Source organism: Suillus clintonianus (genome assembly GCF_016758775.1).
Source record: "Suillus clintonianus strain FC179 chromosome Unknown DEU56scaffold_107, whole genome shotgun sequence".
Taxonomy (NCBI): domain Eukaryota; kingdom Fungi; phylum Basidiomycota; class Agaricomycetes; order Boletales; family Suillaceae; genus Suillus; species Suillus clintonianus.
Window position 1 is genome coordinate 78,894 of NW_024539331.1, and position 17,971 is coordinate 96,864.

Sequence of the window (17,971 nt, forward strand, 5' to 3'; positions counted from 1 at the left end):
AGCCAGCCATGCAGTGGATACCAACTAGAAATCCCTTCTGGTCAGTCACCTTACGGATGTTATCCTTTTGGGCTACATACCAGATACGCATTGCCATGGACATGTATTATGCACGATGATACTATCTTCTTGGTTTCGAAAAGCTGCAAGAAAGATGTGTCAGCGAACGTGTTGGACCGTCATGGCAAGAAACATACTGCGTGTTTTGATTGTCGCCGCTTGGAGAACAACGAGCAAATAATGGGTATCCACGATCGCATGCACAATGGAGTCCACGAAAATTCCAACTACCCATTCTTCTCTTATTTCCAGCTCATCGAGACTATCAAACGCCTAAAGGGTCACAACAATGACCTGCAGCTTAAGGGTCTCAATTCAGCTCGACAGCTTGTGCGAAAGGCACGCACTTTGGACCTCATGAACCGATTCAAACTTGCCATAGCGCAGTCTGGGGGTCGTTACCGTCTGCACGCTGTTGTTCGTGTATGTGTCAAGCATGGGGATGGCATCAGAACGATACTGGATAAGATGGACTCCGCTCACAAACAACTTTTTAAGCCCCGAGACTATGACGAAGAAGAGTTCCAACTTATGATGTTGAACCATAGTCTAGGAGGTGGCCGTGTTGCTCATCTGCAACGAAAATCCCATGGTCTTCCATCAATCAGTGCGACAAAGAGACGATTAAAAGCACAGCCAATCATTCCGTCACCAGGATATCCAACCAACAAAGAGCTGTCCCACAACCTCGGGATTGCCTTTCCCGATTCATTGAATTCGCAGGAGGAAGAGCCCGTGACTATATTTGCTGATGAAATCAAAGTCGAGGAACGCCTTCGCTGGGATAGCGCGGAAAATAAGATTATTGGCGTGTGTCGTGAACACGGACATTCAGTGTCACTGGATTTTGTGTCTATTGCTGAAGCAGATGCTGTCCTGGCTGCATTAATTGATGTCACGGTGCCTGAGGAACGACGGGTCCACCTTTCAAGCGAAGTAAGTCTCATGATGCACACCATATAATTTTTATTCAATGAGTTTTCACCTTCAGGCAACTGTCATTGCAGCTCGTATTTTATCGCCGGATTCAACCCGAAATATTGGACGTCCTTTTGTAGTATCGGGTACCTGCAAGCGAGAGGATGTTGCAGGCCAGCACCGTCTCCTCTCTGGTGCCCTTGCAGCATTTAACCAAGTTGTTGCTATTCCGCGGAACAAACGAGTGTACTCCATTTCATCAGATGGTGATTCTCGTCGGAGGCAAGCATTAGCACGTCTTACGATGTCAAAAGAGTTGCCAACATTGTCACCAATCTTCGAAAGACTGTCTGTGCTGCCTTTGATGAATCTTCGATGTGGGTTGGATGACGTGACTGGTGACTTTGATGCAAAGCATAATTTCAAGCGTTACCGTAACTCCCTCCTGCGCAAGAAAGGGGTGACCGTTCGTGGTGCTGTCATCACAGCTGCTATTCTCAAGCATCACCTCAGCAGCCTGCCGAAACTCACTGAACGTCGAATCAATGCGCTGTTATATCCAAATGACAAACAAGATGTCCCCCTCGCATTCAGTCTGCTCACTGCCATTGGTCGTCTCCCCGATGCAGCACCTGATGCAGCACCAACATACGTGGTCACCCGTCGCATCTTACAGCTGCTTGGCAAATTGTATCACCACTTACTTGAACCCTATACCAATGTTGAGCTGTCATTGCAGGGGCAGCTCGAACACCTATCTGCCGCTGCTCATATCACATTAGCCCTTTACGAGGAGAACAAAGGGAATTTCATTCCTGTCCAACTCTATTACGACACGATGACGATGGTGAAGAACGTCTTCTTTTGCACCGCCAAAGTCCAGGCTAGCAACCCTGATGGCGAGTTCTGGATCATTCTGCTCGGTACAGACCCGTTGGAAGAGTGTTTTGGAGATATCCGCACCATGGTTGGCAATGATACCAATGCAGACACATTACAAGTTTCATCACGGCTCAATACAGCGCTACTTTGCTCGACTCTACTTGCCATTCATCCTGAGTGGAAATGTACCCCCCGACGGCTCGCACTCCCGAGCATCGTCGAAACACCTACTGGCGAAGTTTCCCAGAAATACGATCATATATCACCACGGTCTTGGAAAGGGGATGTACACGTCCAGAATGTTGTCTTGCAGACATGCTGGATCAACGGTCGCCGCGATGCTGAAGAGGAGCTACGATTGTGTGGGATTGAGCCGCCATTTCAACGGCTGGAGGGTGGGCAAGGGTGTGACATACTCGCACCTTTTGGTGGTGGTAAAGTGGTTCTACTTGATGGACTACATGTTGGTGAACGAGAAGAAGATATCGAAGAGGTGGAAGAACCTTCGGACGGAGGAGCACGTGGCCCAGTCAATCGAGAGGTGGCCGATATTGATCTCGAGCCTGATCTGGAAGACATGGTCAACACAGAATTGGTATTGGCGGACTCCTCACCAGTGAAATCTGATGCGTGGATTCCACTTGACAGTTCGCAAGATCATGCCAAGCGGATTCACAAAGCCTCCATTCTGCGCATGTACTCTAGTCCACTGGCAACAACGGGCTCCAAGGATCGTTTGCGAAGAAATCGAGGTTACTCATCCTATGATGATGTCATTTCGGCGACTCAACAATCAAACAACAACATCACATCAAATACCGATGTACTGACCATTGAAGACCCAATAGCCACGCTCCTTCGATGCAATCAACAAGTTTTCCTTGCTATCGGACAGGTCATTGACATGCGATCGGGAAGCAACACTGTCCAGATTATTCCTGTTGACGAGTTACAAGAGCCAAATGTGCACATTCGTGTGCAAATCATGCAGCTTGCCACGCTCGCACCAGAGGCTAATACTGACTCCGAGGGACATGACAACAACAACGTCATCCTCGATTGGGAATGGACAGGTGCTTTCGAGCAGCTACCGGGTACATCTGCAGCACGGGAGCTTGATGGGCGATGTGTTGAACCTGTCAACGCTGATGTTCATCTCTCGACACTCCAAGGCACATCAACATATCGCTTTTCCACAGTAATACTTCGCGGACTTGCCTTATTGTTGTTCGAACGTCTCAAGAATGACGTCTCAAGTATCCCTAATGTTCCACTCACCCCAACCTTTCCCTACCGTTCTGCTAATGGTAAGGATGGATCATCGAATATTCAATTGTGACTGACATCCTGCTTACCAGGGGCCGCGTGTTTTGTCTGCGAGGTGGATGGAGAAGCTCGCGGAACACTCCATGAGCGTTATCGCTGTCTTCGCTGCCCCGCCATTGCATTTGAGGAGCTCGGCCCAAAGCTTATTGAGCACATGGGCGGACATATTTTATTTGATCAGGACTTACAGGACAAGCACAATGTCTGTGGTCTGTGCCTCAGCATTGGGCTATGCGAGATTCGGCTCGTGAGAGGTGCTGGAGGCTCAGAAGTTGTCGATATCAGTCGTTCGCGGTGCCCGAACCTATTCAAGATCAAGTTGAAGAATGCACGCAAGTCAACGAAACACTCACCTTGTACAAACACCCCAGTTCATTGCCCGTACTGCGACAGCAATGCTGCTCCGGTGTGGAAATATTCGTTGTCGTGTCACATCGATACACTGCACCCGTCGGCGAATAAGGCGCGGTTCGAAGAATTGTGGAGGCTCGACGACGATGAGAGGACACAAGTATCAACCAAATTCAAAATGAAGCCTCGCAAGCGGAGGCAAGTGACAGCAACATCTACACTGCGGATTTCCGAACAGCATAGCTCAAGAGTGGCGTTACGACACGTCCAAAGACATTCTGAAGCTGCCTCCGAGTCGGAAGAGGCACCTCAACTTGAAGCCCCAGTGTGCTTTCCCGATTTCCCGTCCGAAGTCGTTGACGACGAAGTGGATGAACAGCTGTCCGCTCCATTGTCCGCCGTATCACCCCATCTATTCCCGTCCGAAGTCGTTGATGACGAAGTGGATGAACAGCTGTCCGCTCCTTTGTCCGCCGTATCACCCCATCTAACTGTGTCTAGCGGCGATGCGTTGCCGTCTATCCCCAACTCTGATGCAGCACAGACGAGTTCCACTCGACCATTGTCTACCATATCACTTGGTAAGCGTCCGCGAGGTTTGTCTGACACAAGTGATAGCCAAGACATACCTTCTGCGCCAAGCGCTCGTCTGTTCATCAAGATTCGTCCCTCGGCAGTACGCTTGAGCGCCCTCCAAGCGAAGAACGGCACTGTTCCAACTCCCCGTTCCCCGCGTGCAAGCCAATCCGAACAGGGTTCGAATGCAGAAACTCAACCTGAGGACCCTCAAGAAGAATTCTGCTGGTGTCGAGGGCCGGAATCTGGAGAAATGGTGCAATGCAGCTTTGATAGATGCAATCAATGGGTACTCATCTGGTTTTGGTGTTCCTCTATTACCGCGGCTGATTCCATTTGCAATAGTTTCATTTTGAATGTGTTGGTTTGCTTGATGCACCCGAGGCAGATTGGTTCTGCAGTGATATATGCAGCAGTGGTACCAGCTCTCACAAGAAAAGAAAATGATTGTTTTTTAATAACGAAATGTCGCATCCGTTCGTCTGTACAATGCCTAGGATGTTCTGCAAGTGACACGCCCTTCAACATCCATTGTAAGTACCGCAGAAATTACTATATTTGGCTCACCCCTAGAGCGTGGGAAGTTCCCACGGGAGGGGGGGAGGGTCTGTGAGGGCCTTAACGACGTAAGGTGGCCTCATGTACTTTTTTTCCCGAGCGGGTACCTCTTGACTGTCACGAAAGATCGGCTCGTAGAGTCATGGCGAGCTCTGCGCACAAACTATACGTACTAGAATGGTTTGAATCCAAATACCCACTTCCGAGTCACTGGCAGAAATTCAGGCCTCAAGTCCAGTCTCTGTGTACAAGAGACTAACCTCGTATTGACTCTTATGCAGAACCGGATCTTCTTCGCTTTCTCGTACCTTGACAGGCTTGGCAGGTGCATTTTTGCTTGTTTTCGACATTAATGTGCGTCGCGAGGCGGCCAACGTTCGTGAAGTTGATGTTCGAAAATAGACTCATCAGATACCTGCAGGTGCGTGAATCCTATTCGTCTCTCTCTATGCTATGGCTGGCGGTGATAGCTCGCTATTTGGGCACACAATCAGACCTCGTCAGGAAGGAGTTGGACTAGTTTGGTTGGCCAAGGAGTTCTAGGTGCGTTCTTCAGGATCTTGAGTGGATTTCCGCTCACTCATTACTCAAATAGACCAAGTAGTGCATTCGCGTTCTATCGTAGGTTTACCTGTGCTTGGATTTGGTTCAGTTTTTATGTTGATACGAAGTTTGAGTTTGCTTCTCAGATCTCATGCACATGGACGAACTCACCCTTGGTGAAGATGGAACGACTTTTTACCTTCTATCAAGGTCACTAGACCCTCACTGCTGTCTCTATCAGGTAATCGCGAGGCTCGGTGTCACGCCTTGATACTGATGTAGATCTCCTCCTCCCCAAAGCCGCCCTAACCATCAGTGGGCCGCTGTCTCCCAATGTGTTTCTTCTCCCATCAGCATCGGTCAGTTTGAACCGCATCCTGTCAGCTTGTTGAAGATAAAACGGGAGCTGCTGCACCACGCGCGTTCACCTCCCCTCCTTCCTCCGCTCCTTCCCTTGCTTTAAGTTGCCGTATTTGCACCAATAGACTATTGAAGGATGTTGGACTTGACATTTCAACTCAAGGCCCTAGGAGCATTTGTTGCTCTTGTTTTGGCAGGCAATGTCCTCCGCGCTAAATTACGATCGAGGTCACGCCTGCCTCTTCCTCCCGGACCTCCAGGGCATTGGCTGTTCGGAAACCCACTACCAAGAGCCAAGTGAGCACATAAAATAGACTACTCTCTGGGTCTACGTACACACTGACAGTAAACGCATTACAGCCAATCTCAACAGTTTGCTGAATGGATCAACACCTATGGTCCCATCATCTCCCTTCGGGTTGGGCCTGGCAGGGTCATGGTCATCATCGGCAGACATCAGGTAAGACGACTCAAATTCTGCTCACTATGCACCTTCATACTCACTTGCATAGGAATCTAACGACATAATGGAGAAAGAGGGTGGTGTGCTAGCGGACCGCCCTCGTGCAGTTGCAGCAGGAGAGATCTTGTCTCGCGGACTACGTATGATCCTTGCACCCGCAGGAGAGCAGTTCCGGAGACTCCGCAAGTTGTGTTGTCATTTTTTTTTACATGAACTGTTTTGCTGAAGTTGTTTCATCCAGGGCAGCACACACTCATCTTCAGGCGAAAGCTGCAGACTCCTATGCACCCATCCAGATGGATGCCGCTCGTGATGTTATCCTTGACATCCTTGATAACCCCAAAGGACACCAAGCAGCTGCGAATCGGTGTGTTGCACTTCTTGGCTTATTCTATAACCGCTTACGCATTCAACGCAAGCTACGCCGCCTCAGTCATCTTGCGCGTCATGTATGGGAAGTCTACGCCAACCACTACGGATGCTCCCGAGATCATCGTCATCCATAGAATGCTCAAGCGCTTCCAGATGCTCATGCGACCTGGTGCGTTCCTGATAGAGCGCTACCCAATCCTCAAGTACGTCCCAGGATACACAGCCGAGTTGGAGGAATGGAGAAGAGAAGAGAGTCAGGTCTTCCATGACCAACTCGATCGTGTTTCGAGAGAATTGGTTGGTTCCTTCAACATCTTTCCTGAACACCACCTCAGTTCTTCGCAGGCGACCGGCGTGGCCGGCCCTTCATTTGCTCGATACCTTCTTGAGAACCAGTCTTCACACAAGCTTTCGGACGAAGAAATGGCCTATCTCGCTGGATCGCTCTTTGGCGCCGGTTCAGACACGACTGCTGTGGCGATCATGTATGTCGTCATGGCTTCCGCATGTTATCCCAAGGCGCAGGAGAAAGTGCAAGAGCAACTGGATATCGTCATTGGTCGTGATAGAGGTACTCCGAAGCTCATCTGTCTGAACGATTCTCAACCCAATCGTTACAGCTCCTACTTTCGACGACTACAATTCCCTTCCGCAGATCGAGGCGTTCATGCTGGAGTGCCTTCGCTGGAGGCCCGTAACAACCCTTGGATTTGCTCATCGTGCCTCGGCTGATATAGTCTATGTACGTTTCCAGTGCTCTGGTGTGATTTCCTGATTCTTATGGCTGCTCGAGCAGAAAGGCATGTGTATCCCAGAGGGCGCTACAGTATTTGGGAACCATTGGTACCGAATGTTATTCATTCTATTCAGATGTATATGTTGATCACCCTCTAACAGGGCAATCTCGCGCGACCCGAGCGTCTATCCCAATCCCGACAAGTTCGATCCCGAGAGATGGCTCAACAACGAAGGCAAAATCCGGGACGACCTCAAGTTCCCTTCATTCGGCTTTGGACGCAGGTACGCCCTTTGCCTGATATCCAACCAAGTTGAACTTTGCTGAAGAATTGTTTCTGCAGAATCTGCCCCGGGCGGCACATAGCGAATCGCTCTGTTTTCATCAACGTCGCGCTTCTCTTGTGGTCGTTCAAGATCACGCAGGACCCGGAGAATCCGATTGATCAGATGGGCTTCGTGGATGGCGTGATTGCACACCCTAAACCGTTCTCTGCGCGCTTTGAGCCGCGATTTGGAGATGAGGCATCATTGAGGAACGTGATGGCTAAGTATGGAGTGGGGTTGTAGGGTACTATTGATCATGTTTTTACCGTTGGCGAGAAATATCAGGTTGCTTTTGGAGTATTGAACATGACTGTCCAGGCCCTGCATGACCAGCAGCGCCTGTAGCTGCACCAAATAGTGAGCGAGCGGGACATCTCTCAAAACCAGATGCAAGTTGTCAAAGGTCCACGATACATAGTAATAAAAAGAGCAACGACATCATGAGGAATAAGAATACAGTGTTGATTCATTCATAACCCAACTCGGCATCAATTCGCCCTCTTCGCAAGTTCCTCCTCTCCTCGTCAGTCATACATGACCACCCCTCGACAGTCTCTGACAACTCCTCCTCTATACGCTCCTCCATCTCAAGTTGCTTCTTGCTCTTTTTCGGCGGGGGCGGTCTCGGTAATGGTGGCGGCGGGGTTCGTCGGTTGGGGTGGAGTGGTGCGATGCGAGAAAGCATCGTTCGCGAAGACTTTATCAACGGCGAATAGGAAGGGCCATTCGCAAATGGTGAATTTGGTTGTGAGTTTACACGGCGGATGAGCTCTGACATTGGGGTCGATTTGGATTTGATGTTGAAGGCGCGTGACTTCAGTCCAGTGGACGGAGTCTGCTTTGATGGGGAAGTTACGCTTTGCGGGGAATTCTTCTAAGGAGAAAATAAATCATTATGTCAAATTGTGTGGAAAGGGAGTACCTTGGTTGTCTCAGCGACCCCAATCGCTTGAGGATTCCTGGGACTGCCGCCTCGAGATTCTTCGTCCTCGGGCAAATGATTGCCTTGGCTAGGTGACTTTGAACGAGGAGAGTTGTCGTCCTCCTCATTCTCACTTTCCGAGAGAATCGCCTTGCCTTTTCCTTTTCCCTTTGGTTTCGGTTTCGATTTTGCGGCAGGTTTAGACTTCAGTGGAGCCTTCTTCTTCGAAGTAACTTTCGGTACCTCTTCCTCAGCAAAATCGTCCTCCACAAGATCATCCTTACGGGTAGCTGCCTCGTCCGGAGGGGATTTGTGTGCAATATTTTCGAGTTCGATTTCATCGGCCTGCTTCCGACTTTTTTTCTTCCCCTTTGCCACAGTAGATGACTTTGTGTCCTTTTTCTGACGCTTGTTTCCAGTAGCAATAATTTCTGCATTCCCGGTTTCTTCTTCAAGCGTGTGTGAGTTGTCGATTGGCGGAACCACAGATGGTGATTGTGGAGAGAATAGAGGAGGTGCTACAATAGAAGGCGACGAACCGCTGGGGACGTCTATATCCATATCTTCTCCTTGAAGATCAGGCTCAAGCGGGGGAGCCCTCTTCCGCTTCCGAGTTATCACAGGTGGAGAAGAGGGTGGAGAAGACAATTCAGGTAAAGGCGGAAAAGACAATGAGAGGTGCGAGGCTGTAGAAGGCAGCTGGGACGAAAGTACTGGCTCCTGTGGTGCAGGAAGGGTAACAAGGTCGCTCGGCCGAGTATCGACGCTGACTCGTTCAGCAACCTTAGGTGAGGGCGATTTCCTAGCTTTAGACTTGGGTTTCGCCTTGGGTCTCGGCTTTGGCTTGACGGGCTTGTCTTGAGACTTCTGCTGCTTCCGTGGAGGCCTGAGGGATAGTTCGTCGATGTCAGAGTCAGATGATAGCTCAATCACATTTGGGTCGACAGGGACATAAGTCGGTTTCTTGGCCTGTGTCTTGCGAGAGCGCGTCTTGGCCCTGTCGGCAATGCTAAATGTAGGATTGACCTCCTCGATAAATTCTGAAACAGCAGATGGGGTGGTTGGAGGGCGGATGCTATCTGCAGCCAATGTATTGGATGGGATAGCGGATGCAGAGCTAATGAGTGAGCCAGAGGAACGAGACGCATCTTCGATGAGGAAGTCATCATATATGGTGTTCGTAGTTCGAGACTTTCGTGGGACAGGACGTGGGCGCGGTTTAGACTTGGGTACAAGCGCGTCTGCGCCTAGAGGGAGTAACGGAGAAGCATTTGGTGGTGAATGTTGGTACACCGGAGGTGGCGTAAACAGAGACGCATTACTTATGTCGGGGGTCCGTTCTCGCTGGGGAGTCCGCGCCGGACTGGTAATAAATGAGGCAGTCTGAATGAGCGACGCTGTAGAATTATGTCTGGTTAGCATGCAGTACAGCATATAGAGGATTACTGACGATCTGGTATCTTTTCCGGGCCTGTAGAAAACGGATTCCCGCTCAAGAGGTTGCTCTGGTCAGCAATCTGAAGAGGTTGGAAGCCGTCTTCGTCCTCGCTGTCAGCGACAATCCAGTCCTCTGTGCCTTCAGTCATGCTCTGACTGATAGATGCTCGATGTCGTCGACGATGACGATAGTATGTGGAAGAAGTTAACAAGCTTTAACAAGTGACAAGAGCAAGACAAGCGCCAAGACACGAATGGAAAGTCGCGACACATTACAGGTACACAAGCACGTGATCGCGTCATCTAAATGAATTAGGACCTCTGATACCACTATTATCATCCCTAAATAGGCTGCAGACCGCTGACACCCTGTATAGTAATGGTCCTATCATTTCGTGCAGTACAAGAACCCCACTTCGCACTGAAGTGGGGGACTTAGTGGGACTTTATTATGTATCACTACTGGTGAGTAGTATCTAGATACAAAATCCGGTTGTCATACCGCGTTCTTCGGTTCAACATCGTCGTTCCTCGCGTTAGCACCAACATGCAGGCAAATGTTGAGGGGATGACAGCCAACTCAGAAGTCAATGTCTTCCCGATCTCTGATATCATCAGTGCACTGCACAACATTGTGAGTTGCCGGTTTATAGCCCGAGTTACTCATGCATTGGAGGGTAATAATCAATTGCAGTTGGCACATGCTCAAGTGGTCGTACGTCGATTCCGATCCTTGTCTCTTGACATGCTATATCGACGATGACCACTGCAGATTCCAGACCTTAAAACCACGTACTCCGGATCCCCCAATACTGACCACTCTGCCATCGAGCGCGACAAGAGCATCAGTGCTGTCATCGCCGAACGCCAGGAGCAGTTGGAGGTAGTTTTGCAGGAGGTCTCAGGCCTGGAAAGCGTCATGGATAGAGTGAGAGATCTTCACCAGCAGCTCCTTAAAAAGAAGGATCACGTTATCCAGTCCATGAACTTGCACAGGGGACTTATATCGAGTCTCTGTCGCCTTCCATCCGAACTCTTATCCCATATTTTTGTTCACTGTCTCCCGGAAACCGAACTCTTGTTGCCCTCGTCAAAGTCGGCTCCCCTGCTGCTGACTAAAATATGCCGAAGATGGAGGGAGGTTGCTGTAGGCATGCCCAGTTTGTGGTGCGGACTGATTGTGGACGTCGATAACGAAGACCGGCAGCGGGCAGCCTTCTGCTATGACGCATGGCTCAAGCGATCGCGAGATCGTCCACTCTCATTAGCACTCAAGTGCTTCCAAAATGACGCGACCAACCTACGAAGCCTTCTTCATCCTTACATGAAGCAAATCTCATCCCTTCATATCATAATATTCGTCAACTCCTTCACACCCGATCTTCTGTTAAATGACCTCCCAGCACTCCAGGACCTTACCATAACCACATCTAATCCCTTGTGGTGCACACCAGGATTCGCACAATCCATCTCGCGACTACCATCCACCTTGCGCAGGTTCAAGGTAGCTGGACCGTCCGCATTCGACTTCGACCGCATATCTTCTTGCAATCCCATATGGGCCCACTTGACACATGTCGAGATCGCTATATGCCAACCCAATCTAATCCTCCAGTTGCTCCAGCTGGGTCCCAACCTCTGCTCGTTAGAGATTGGCCTAGGCTTTTACGAAGAAGTTCCCTTAACGTTTGAGCCATTCGCGCACACGAACCTTCAATCTTTGTGCATCAGTAACGCAACCCCGTTGCGCATGGGCAACCTGTTCCCTGACCTATTCAACGCACTTACACTCCCCAATTTACGTGTGCTTGAAGCTCGCTATATACGACCGTGGCCTCACGAGGAGTTGAAAGCATTTTTGGCACGGTCAAGTTGTCCTCTGGAGAGCCTGGTTTTCGGCACTGGAGTCACGACGACAGATGAGCAGCGAGGGGAATACAGTATCCTCGTCCCTTTCCTTGATGTAGTAGTGGATCACATGCGTGGTGATTACTTTGGATATCGCCGCTTGGCACAACATTTTGGCATTGGCAGAAGGAGATACGGATGAGAGGTGTTTGCCACCATTTGGGTAGATTAGTCAGCAGCATAGAGTCTTCGGGCATTATCCGGCTTTAGATAGAGGGTGGCATTCATGAATATTGAATATTGAATCGCCACTACAGGTTGTGATTTGCCAGAGGCAGGCACATTGCCAGTCGCCGCCGCTCCGATGTCCAATATTCAAGAGTAATCATTTCTGCCTTACATACATCAATCCGAGCTCAGTCAGAAGAACATACGGAGATCAGCCCTCCACTTGACCATCTCGTGAGGCGGCCTTCAGAATGCGCCATAGACCATCCCCAGGGTCACATTTCCTCAGTCTATCATAGTCGTACCAAACAAGCACGCTATCCGAGTCCGCGACGACCGCTTGCTGTGAATACGAATAAAGCACTGCGTTCAGAGTGAATTGCGTGCTCGCCGAGGTGATCAACTTGTGCCCAATCAAAAGCTATTCATGGATATGAGAGATTAAACTAAATAAATGTTACAAGGAAATCTTACTGTGTCAGGAAACGTCACCGGTCTCCTAAAATTGATGTTTGCTGATTTAAGTATGAATGAGACGCCCTGACCTGCGAGCATTGCCTTGACGCGTTCTTCACCACCAAGAGCCTTGCCGAGTGCCACGAGCCACATTGTGCGACCCTAGATAAGATTTAGTGGCCACGGGCTTCGACAACAGCATAACACGCCGACCGATTCAATGAATCGCACTGCATATTGTCAATGTTAGATTGGTTAGCGACCCTTGTTCCAGTTCGGGGGGAAACTTGAACCCTTACGGTAGTGAACATTATTAACGTGTCTAGGAGGAGATGATGAGCCCGTTCTTCAATCCGTTCGTGAGGTGCCTACCGGAATGAATCATGGTGTCCCCATACGATACTCTGCTCCCAAAATGACCCCGCATCATAGCCCATAGAAATCAGCTTAGCTCTGGCGTTCTCTGCCGGCGAGCCAAGTGCAGTGGAGTGGCTGGACTGAGATGGAGTAGAATCTGGGAGTGAGGGAGGAGCATCTGGGCGTTCAGGCCCTGTTTGTCCTAGAGCAATGTAAAATGGCGACGATGGGTCCCGGAAAGCATCTTGAAGGGACTACATTGAGCAGAATTTCAGACACACGAGGATAACCGTCAGAAGCACGTTGAAATCACCTTGATAGATGAGCCACTCAATGACGCCATTTGAACTAAAGAACACGGCCGTCTAAAGCCCAGTAGAACACGTACACGCGCTAATGCTCCAAGTCGCTTCGAAGAGAACATGACGTTTACTTCAAGCTACGTAGCACCAGTGCACTATGTAGGGCCAGTTCAATTGACCCAGTTGACGTGGCAAAGTCCGCTACCTTTGATCGAGTGCTTGCTGGCATGCTCAATTCGTAATTGTGGCTTGTCCTGTGAACTTGACAATCATATGTATTTGAGGGTTCGCGGAATGTTCAGCGGATCATTCGGAGATCACTTTGGATATTGCCGCTTGGTGCAATAGCAGAAGGAGATACGCGGCGTTGAAGAGTTTTTACGCAGCCCTTATAAGTGGTTATCGCAGACCATTCCGCTGGGCTAGGGGTTCCATGAACAGGGACTGCGCACTTAGTCTCTCGGGCCTTTCCATAGCTTTAGTTAGCATGTAGGTTCCAGCATGTCTGTTGTGTAGAGCTTCACCTCGTCCTAGCCTGATTAGGCCTTGCTCGCCGCCTCCGGGCTGCGAAACCCACATAGCCTTGTCCACTGTGTCAGACTCAGCTCAGAGCATACAGTCTGGATACCTCATGGTCTGATTTGCGGCGAGACGGTCTGGGTCAAGAATGTCAAATATCCAATTTACTATACATATGCCAAGTTTGAGCTCGACGAGAACACACGGGTATCAGTGGTCCACATGACCATCCTACGAGGCGGCATTCAGAATGCGCCATGTGTCATCTCCTGGGTTACATTTCCTCAGGCTGTCGTAGTCGTACCAAACAAGCATGCTATCCGAGTCCGCAACGATGGCTTGCTGTGAATACGAATAAAGCACTGCGTTCAGAGTAAACTGTGTGCGGCTCGACGAGATAATCGGCTTGTGCCCAATCAAAAGCTACTCATGGATATGAGAGACTAAACTAAATAGATGTGTCAGGGAAATCTCACCGTGTCAGGAAACGTCACTGGTCTCCTAAAATTGATGCTTGCTGATTTGAGTATGAGTGAGACTCCCTGACCTGCGAGCATTGCCTTGACGCGTTCTTCACCACCAAGTGCCTTTCCGAGGGCCACGAGCCACACCATGCGACCCTAACCAAGCTTCAGTGGCCACGAACTTTGACAACAACATGAGCGCTAACCGACTCAATGAATCGCACTGCACATTTGCAGTGGCAGATTAGTTAGCGACCCTCGTTGTTCTTGTTCAAAGAAAATTTGAACCCTTACGGTAGTGCGCATTGTTAACGTGTCTAAGAGGAGAGGATGAGCCCATTTTTCAACCCGTTCGTGAGGTGCCTACCGAAATGAATCTTGGTGTCCCCATACGATGCTCTGCTCCCATAATGACCCCGCGTCATAACCCATAGAAATCAGCTTAGCTTTGGCGTTCTCAGCCGGCGAGCCAACTGCAGCGGGGTGGTTGGACTGAGATGGAGTAGGATCTGGGGGCGAGGAAGGAGCGTCTGGAGATTCAGGCCCTGTCTCTCCAGGCGCAATGTGAAATGGCGAAGATGGGTCCCGAAAAGCATCTTGAAGGGACTATTACAGCGAGTTGAATATCAGACTCACACGAGGATAACCATGGGAAGCACGATGAAAATACCTTGATCGATGAGCCACTCAATGGCGCTGTTTGAAGTAAAGAACCCGGTCGCCCAGAGCGCAGTAGAACGCGTGCATGTGTTAATGCTCCAAGTTGCTTCAAAGAGAACATAACCTGAAGTGGGTTCAGTGCACGCAGAAATACAAGACAGTTTCCTTTTCGGGTTTGGGAGTTCTGCAGTCATTTTGCCGCACGTTTCAGGTTGCATCCTGCCATCATGCATCATGCATCATGGTCCACTGGCCACTGTGACCCATATTCTCTGTCTCAATTGGATTATCCAAATAATATGGATCTCAACTGATCAAACTGCCATATCTTTTCCTTCTGCGGAATTTTATGCAATTTTTTGAGGTCAGTTTCAAGCACTCACAATGGCTCGCGGACGCCTCGGTAATGACTCCACTCTGGTATTAACGAACTTCGACCGATAAGCTCTACGCCTGAACGAATTCTGCTTATTTTGTCTGCTGCCCACCGATTTTTTGACCTGATGGTATCGTGCCCATCGATATCCCTACATTACTGTCAATTTCCAACTGTTTGAGTACGTCGAATTGGTGAGCTTTTGTTATCGTGGATCATGGAAGGTCGCTCGCTTCTTATGATCACTCATCTGGCATCTTCCTTTCCGGGTCGCAGATATTTCTGTGTACTGCGGCATTCTTTGACAGTGGTTTTTGGCTGTTGTGCATGACACATGTAGAGGTTCCAATGGATCGGTGAGCTTCTCGCAAACATTCATCGAACAGATATCAGGCGATTCACGATAACGATACTTTAATCGATAAAACTGTACAAATGAGCACATAGAACCAAGTTAAAAGTCCATGTCCTGTGTTTTCATCCGAGTCCTTGTCTGACCAAATCCGCAAAGCACGTAATACAGTCATACTTCTCAGTTATCAAAGGTCATTGATGGCAGGTTTTAGCAGTACCCTTCGAACGACGACCCAATGCATCAATGTCTTCGGATCGCAGAGCTGTTTGATATCATTTGTAAACGAGTTCTTGCCACCGGGCATCAGTCATCCCTCGCGGCTCTCTGCAGAACTTGTCGCCTCTTCCACGAACCTGCGCTGAACGTACTTTACAACTCGCTGGAAAGTCTTCGTCCATTGCTGTTTTGCATCCCTGCAATCGTGAGAATTGGAAAGAGGATCGTGAGTGCTGACCCACAGCGGTATGCGGAAGTTTGCTGAAATCACATCTATATAGACTACATTCAAAGAGTTACGCCTTTCAGACTGGCAGCGAATGCAGTTCTACGCCAAAAGAGTTCATTCGCTCAGGGTCAATGACCAAGAAGAGTTTGTCATCGACAAGACCATCCTACATGCACTAGCTACCTCGCCCTTCGCACCCCCAATGTTTACTCATCTCAAACGACTTTGGTGGTCAAATAATTCTGCAGATGCTTTACCACTCCTATGTTCCCTGGTCAATGCCAGACTGGAATGGCTTATTCTGCATGATCTAGACTCAAGGCTTCTTCCGCGTGTTATTCCTCACATCACCTCTGGCAGCAACTCTCTCCACGTCGTGTGTTTTCCCGCGAAATATAGTATGAGGGACATACACCCTGACATGTTCCAGAGCTGGCGCAACCTACAGAGTCTCGTTTGCGGCCTAGTCGATGACACAATGCTCTATCACCTCGCAACATATTCCAAGCTTACACATCTCACTATTCAAGTCGACGAGAAGAACGACTACAGTTCTCTCATGAAACTCGCTGGCCAACCAGTATTTCCTGCCCTTCAGGGGCTCGACATCACTGCGACTCACACCCTCCATTGCGTTCATATCCTTGAAATTGCAGAGCTGCCATCGCTACGCTCCCTCCGTATTCATTCGACGGAAGAGGGCCTAACAAACGCTGAAGTGCATCAGTGTTTCCGCCTAATCTCACGTCAATGTCCAAGTCTCAGGGATCTACGTATAAAAGAATTACAGATATCCCCGCCGGAATTCCCTATCGGCTATATCATTACGTTTGATACCCTGAAAACGCTCTTCTTACTGCGTCATCTAGAGGCACTTCATCTCGACACAACTTGCACGTTTGCCCTCGATGACAAGGAGCTTGCGCAGCTGGCTGATATGTGGCTGAAGTTGCGTGCACTTGAACTGGGGATCGAGAACGGTTGGCGGCAACCAAGTAAAATTACTCTGCAGGGTTTTGCAGAGTTGCTGCGGCGCTGCCCCGTGTTATCGGTAGTCGGGTTTGCTATGAACGCCTGGGCACCGGATATCGACGATCGACGACCTGGATGTGGGGTCCGCAGAAACGGTCTGGAAGTCCTACGAGTGGCTGATTCCAAGATCACGGACCCGTTGTCCGTCGCAGCGTTCTTGTCAGATGTTGTACCGAACGCTGAGATAACGGGCTACGACATCGAGTATGACATGACTGGAACGTTCAATACTCGGATGATGTATCGGGAGAGGTGGGAGGAGGTTTCTATGTTACACCCTCTACTTGTCAACTTGAGGAGGCAAGAAGCAGTAGGTTGGGGATCGAATGAGCGCTCCAGAGACCGAGAGTATTAATAGGACATCGCTAGACCTGTTATAGGTTGCAAGTGACGCAGTACATGGATAAGTGCCGTTGTGTTTGCCACCCTTGTACATACATGTAAGGACCTTTGCGGCCTAGCCTTGCGTAAAGCTTGACCGAGGTTGCGCGAAGCTCATATCATGCCGTAATTCGATTTAAGGACACCATACGTAGAAGCGTGCGCCGATGTGCTTGAGCTGACTTTTACGTTGACGGTTTGGAGCTTTCCTGGACGCTGAGGCGGAACCTTCTGATTGATTGGTGGAAAGGACTCAAGCGGCGTGTTCCTCAAAAAGCAGCATGTTGAGTGATTTAGGCTTCAAAATTCAACGTTCAGATGGGCCAGCCCAAGAGAGTTGGAATTGACATCCTTCACATACGTCGTTAAGCAGAGTGGGCTCGAACTCGCTCACCTCCATGGTTTTTATCATTGAATCCAAGCAAGCGGAGTGCACATGCCGGCGACGCACGCAGCTCTTCTTGCAGTATTTGAATTCGACTGTCCCAGGGCTCCAAGATCTATCATGACGTGTCAAACAAGACCTGGGCCAAGGAGATTACAACACGACTTCTCCCTACCTTCTTCGCAAACGAAGAATAACCGGTTTCTATCTGAACGGTGTGGACCTGCCAGTGCAAGTTGAAAACTTAAGTCAGTTTTGGCTTCGAACCCAACAGCAGTTTGGGAGGGTGCTCTATTCGAGGTACGGAAGGTTGGTTTTTATCTGTGCGGAAGA

At 49.5% G+C, this 17,971-nt stretch overlaps 7 protein-coding genes across 7 annotated transcripts; 4 read left to right on the top strand and 3 right to left on the bottom strand.

Moving 5' to 3' along the window:
* Positions 1 to 9: 9 nt before the first annotated feature.
* Positions 10 to 3,796, top strand: DEU56DRAFT_717092 (uncharacterized protein; the record flags this gene model as incomplete). The annotated part of the gene is made up of 3 exons (XM_041347610.1): positions 10 to 996; positions 1,052 to 3,167; positions 3,219 to 3,796. Coding segments are annotated over 3 exons (3,681 nt in total), but the record flags the coding sequence as incomplete, so codon positions are not given.
* A 2,019-nt stretch (positions 3,797 to 5,815) lies between these two features.
* Positions 5,816 to 7,718, top strand: DEU56DRAFT_829639 (cytochrome P450). The gene is made up of 10 exons (XM_041354489.1): positions 5,816 to 5,871; positions 5,935 to 6,034; positions 6,087 to 6,223; positions 6,279 to 6,404; positions 6,457 to 6,706; positions 6,755 to 6,980; positions 7,030 to 7,151; positions 7,206 to 7,252; positions 7,307 to 7,429; positions 7,489 to 7,718. The coding sequence occupies exons 2-10, from the start codon at positions 6,011 to 6,013 to the stop codon at positions 7,712 to 7,714; spliced, it is 1,281 nt and encodes a 426-aa protein (XP_041203643.1). The 5' UTR covers positions 5,816 to 5,871; positions 5,935 to 6,010; the 3' UTR covers positions 7,715 to 7,718.
* Positions 7,719 to 7,873: 155 nt separating this feature from the next.
* DEU56DRAFT_863996 (uncharacterized protein) lies at positions 7,874 to 10,060 on the bottom strand. The gene is made up of 3 exons (XM_041355368.1): positions 9,844 to 10,060; positions 8,394 to 9,790; positions 7,874 to 8,345 (listed from the first exon to the last, which is right to left on the bottom strand). Exons 1-3 carry the CDS (start codon positions 9,977 to 9,979, stop codon positions 7,938 to 7,940), a joined length of 1,941 nt encoding a protein of 646 aa, XP_041203644.1. The 5' UTR covers positions 9,980 to 10,060; the 3' UTR covers positions 7,874 to 7,937.
* A 119-nt stretch (positions 10,061 to 10,179) lies between these two features.
* Positions 10,180 to 11,956, top strand: DEU56DRAFT_829653 (uncharacterized protein). Its single transcript, XM_041354490.1, has 4 exons — positions 10,180 to 10,464; positions 10,525 to 10,545; positions 10,603 to 11,486; positions 11,541 to 11,956. Exons 1-4 carry the CDS (start codon positions 10,378 to 10,380, stop codon positions 11,878 to 11,880), a joined length of 1,332 nt encoding a protein of 443 aa, XP_041203645.1. The 5' UTR covers positions 10,180 to 10,377; the 3' UTR covers positions 11,881 to 11,956.
* Positions 11,957 to 12,046: 90 nt separating this feature from the next.
* DEU56DRAFT_924272 (Thioesterase/thiol ester dehydrase-isomerase) lies at positions 12,047 to 13,062 on the bottom strand (the record flags this gene model as incomplete). The annotated part of the gene is made up of 6 exons (XM_041358553.1): positions 12,047 to 12,327; positions 12,381 to 12,524; positions 12,576 to 12,592; positions 12,662 to 12,684; positions 12,735 to 12,973; positions 13,033 to 13,062. The coding sequence occupies 6 exons, from the start codon at positions 13,060 to 13,062 to the stop codon at positions 12,118 to 12,120; spliced, it is 663 nt and encodes a 220-aa protein (XP_041203646.1). The 3' UTR covers positions 12,047 to 12,117.
* A 391-nt stretch (positions 13,063 to 13,453) lies between these two features.
* Positions 13,454 to 15,037, bottom strand: DEU56DRAFT_49575 (Thioesterase/thiol ester dehydrase-isomerase). The gene is made up of 7 exons (XM_041346498.1): positions 14,675 to 15,037; positions 14,372 to 14,610; positions 14,299 to 14,321; positions 14,211 to 14,227; positions 14,017 to 14,160; positions 13,546 to 13,963; positions 13,454 to 13,487 (listed from the first exon to the last, which is right to left on the bottom strand). The coding sequence occupies exons 1-6, from the start codon at positions 14,783 to 14,785 to the stop codon at positions 13,772 to 13,774; spliced, it is 726 nt and encodes a 241-aa protein (XP_041203647.1). The 5' UTR covers positions 14,786 to 15,037; the 3' UTR covers positions 13,454 to 13,487; positions 13,546 to 13,771.
* Positions 15,038 to 15,398: 361 nt separating this feature from the next.
* Positions 15,399 to 17,458, top strand: DEU56DRAFT_49625 (uncharacterized protein). Its single transcript, XM_041346501.1, has 3 exons — positions 15,399 to 15,550; positions 15,607 to 15,837; positions 15,893 to 17,458. Exons 2-3 carry the CDS (start codon positions 15,631 to 15,633, stop codon positions 17,225 to 17,227), a joined length of 1,542 nt encoding a protein of 513 aa, XP_041203648.1. The 5' UTR covers positions 15,399 to 15,550; positions 15,607 to 15,630; the 3' UTR covers positions 17,228 to 17,458.
* The last annotated feature ends 513 nt before the right edge of the window (positions 17,459 to 17,971 follow it).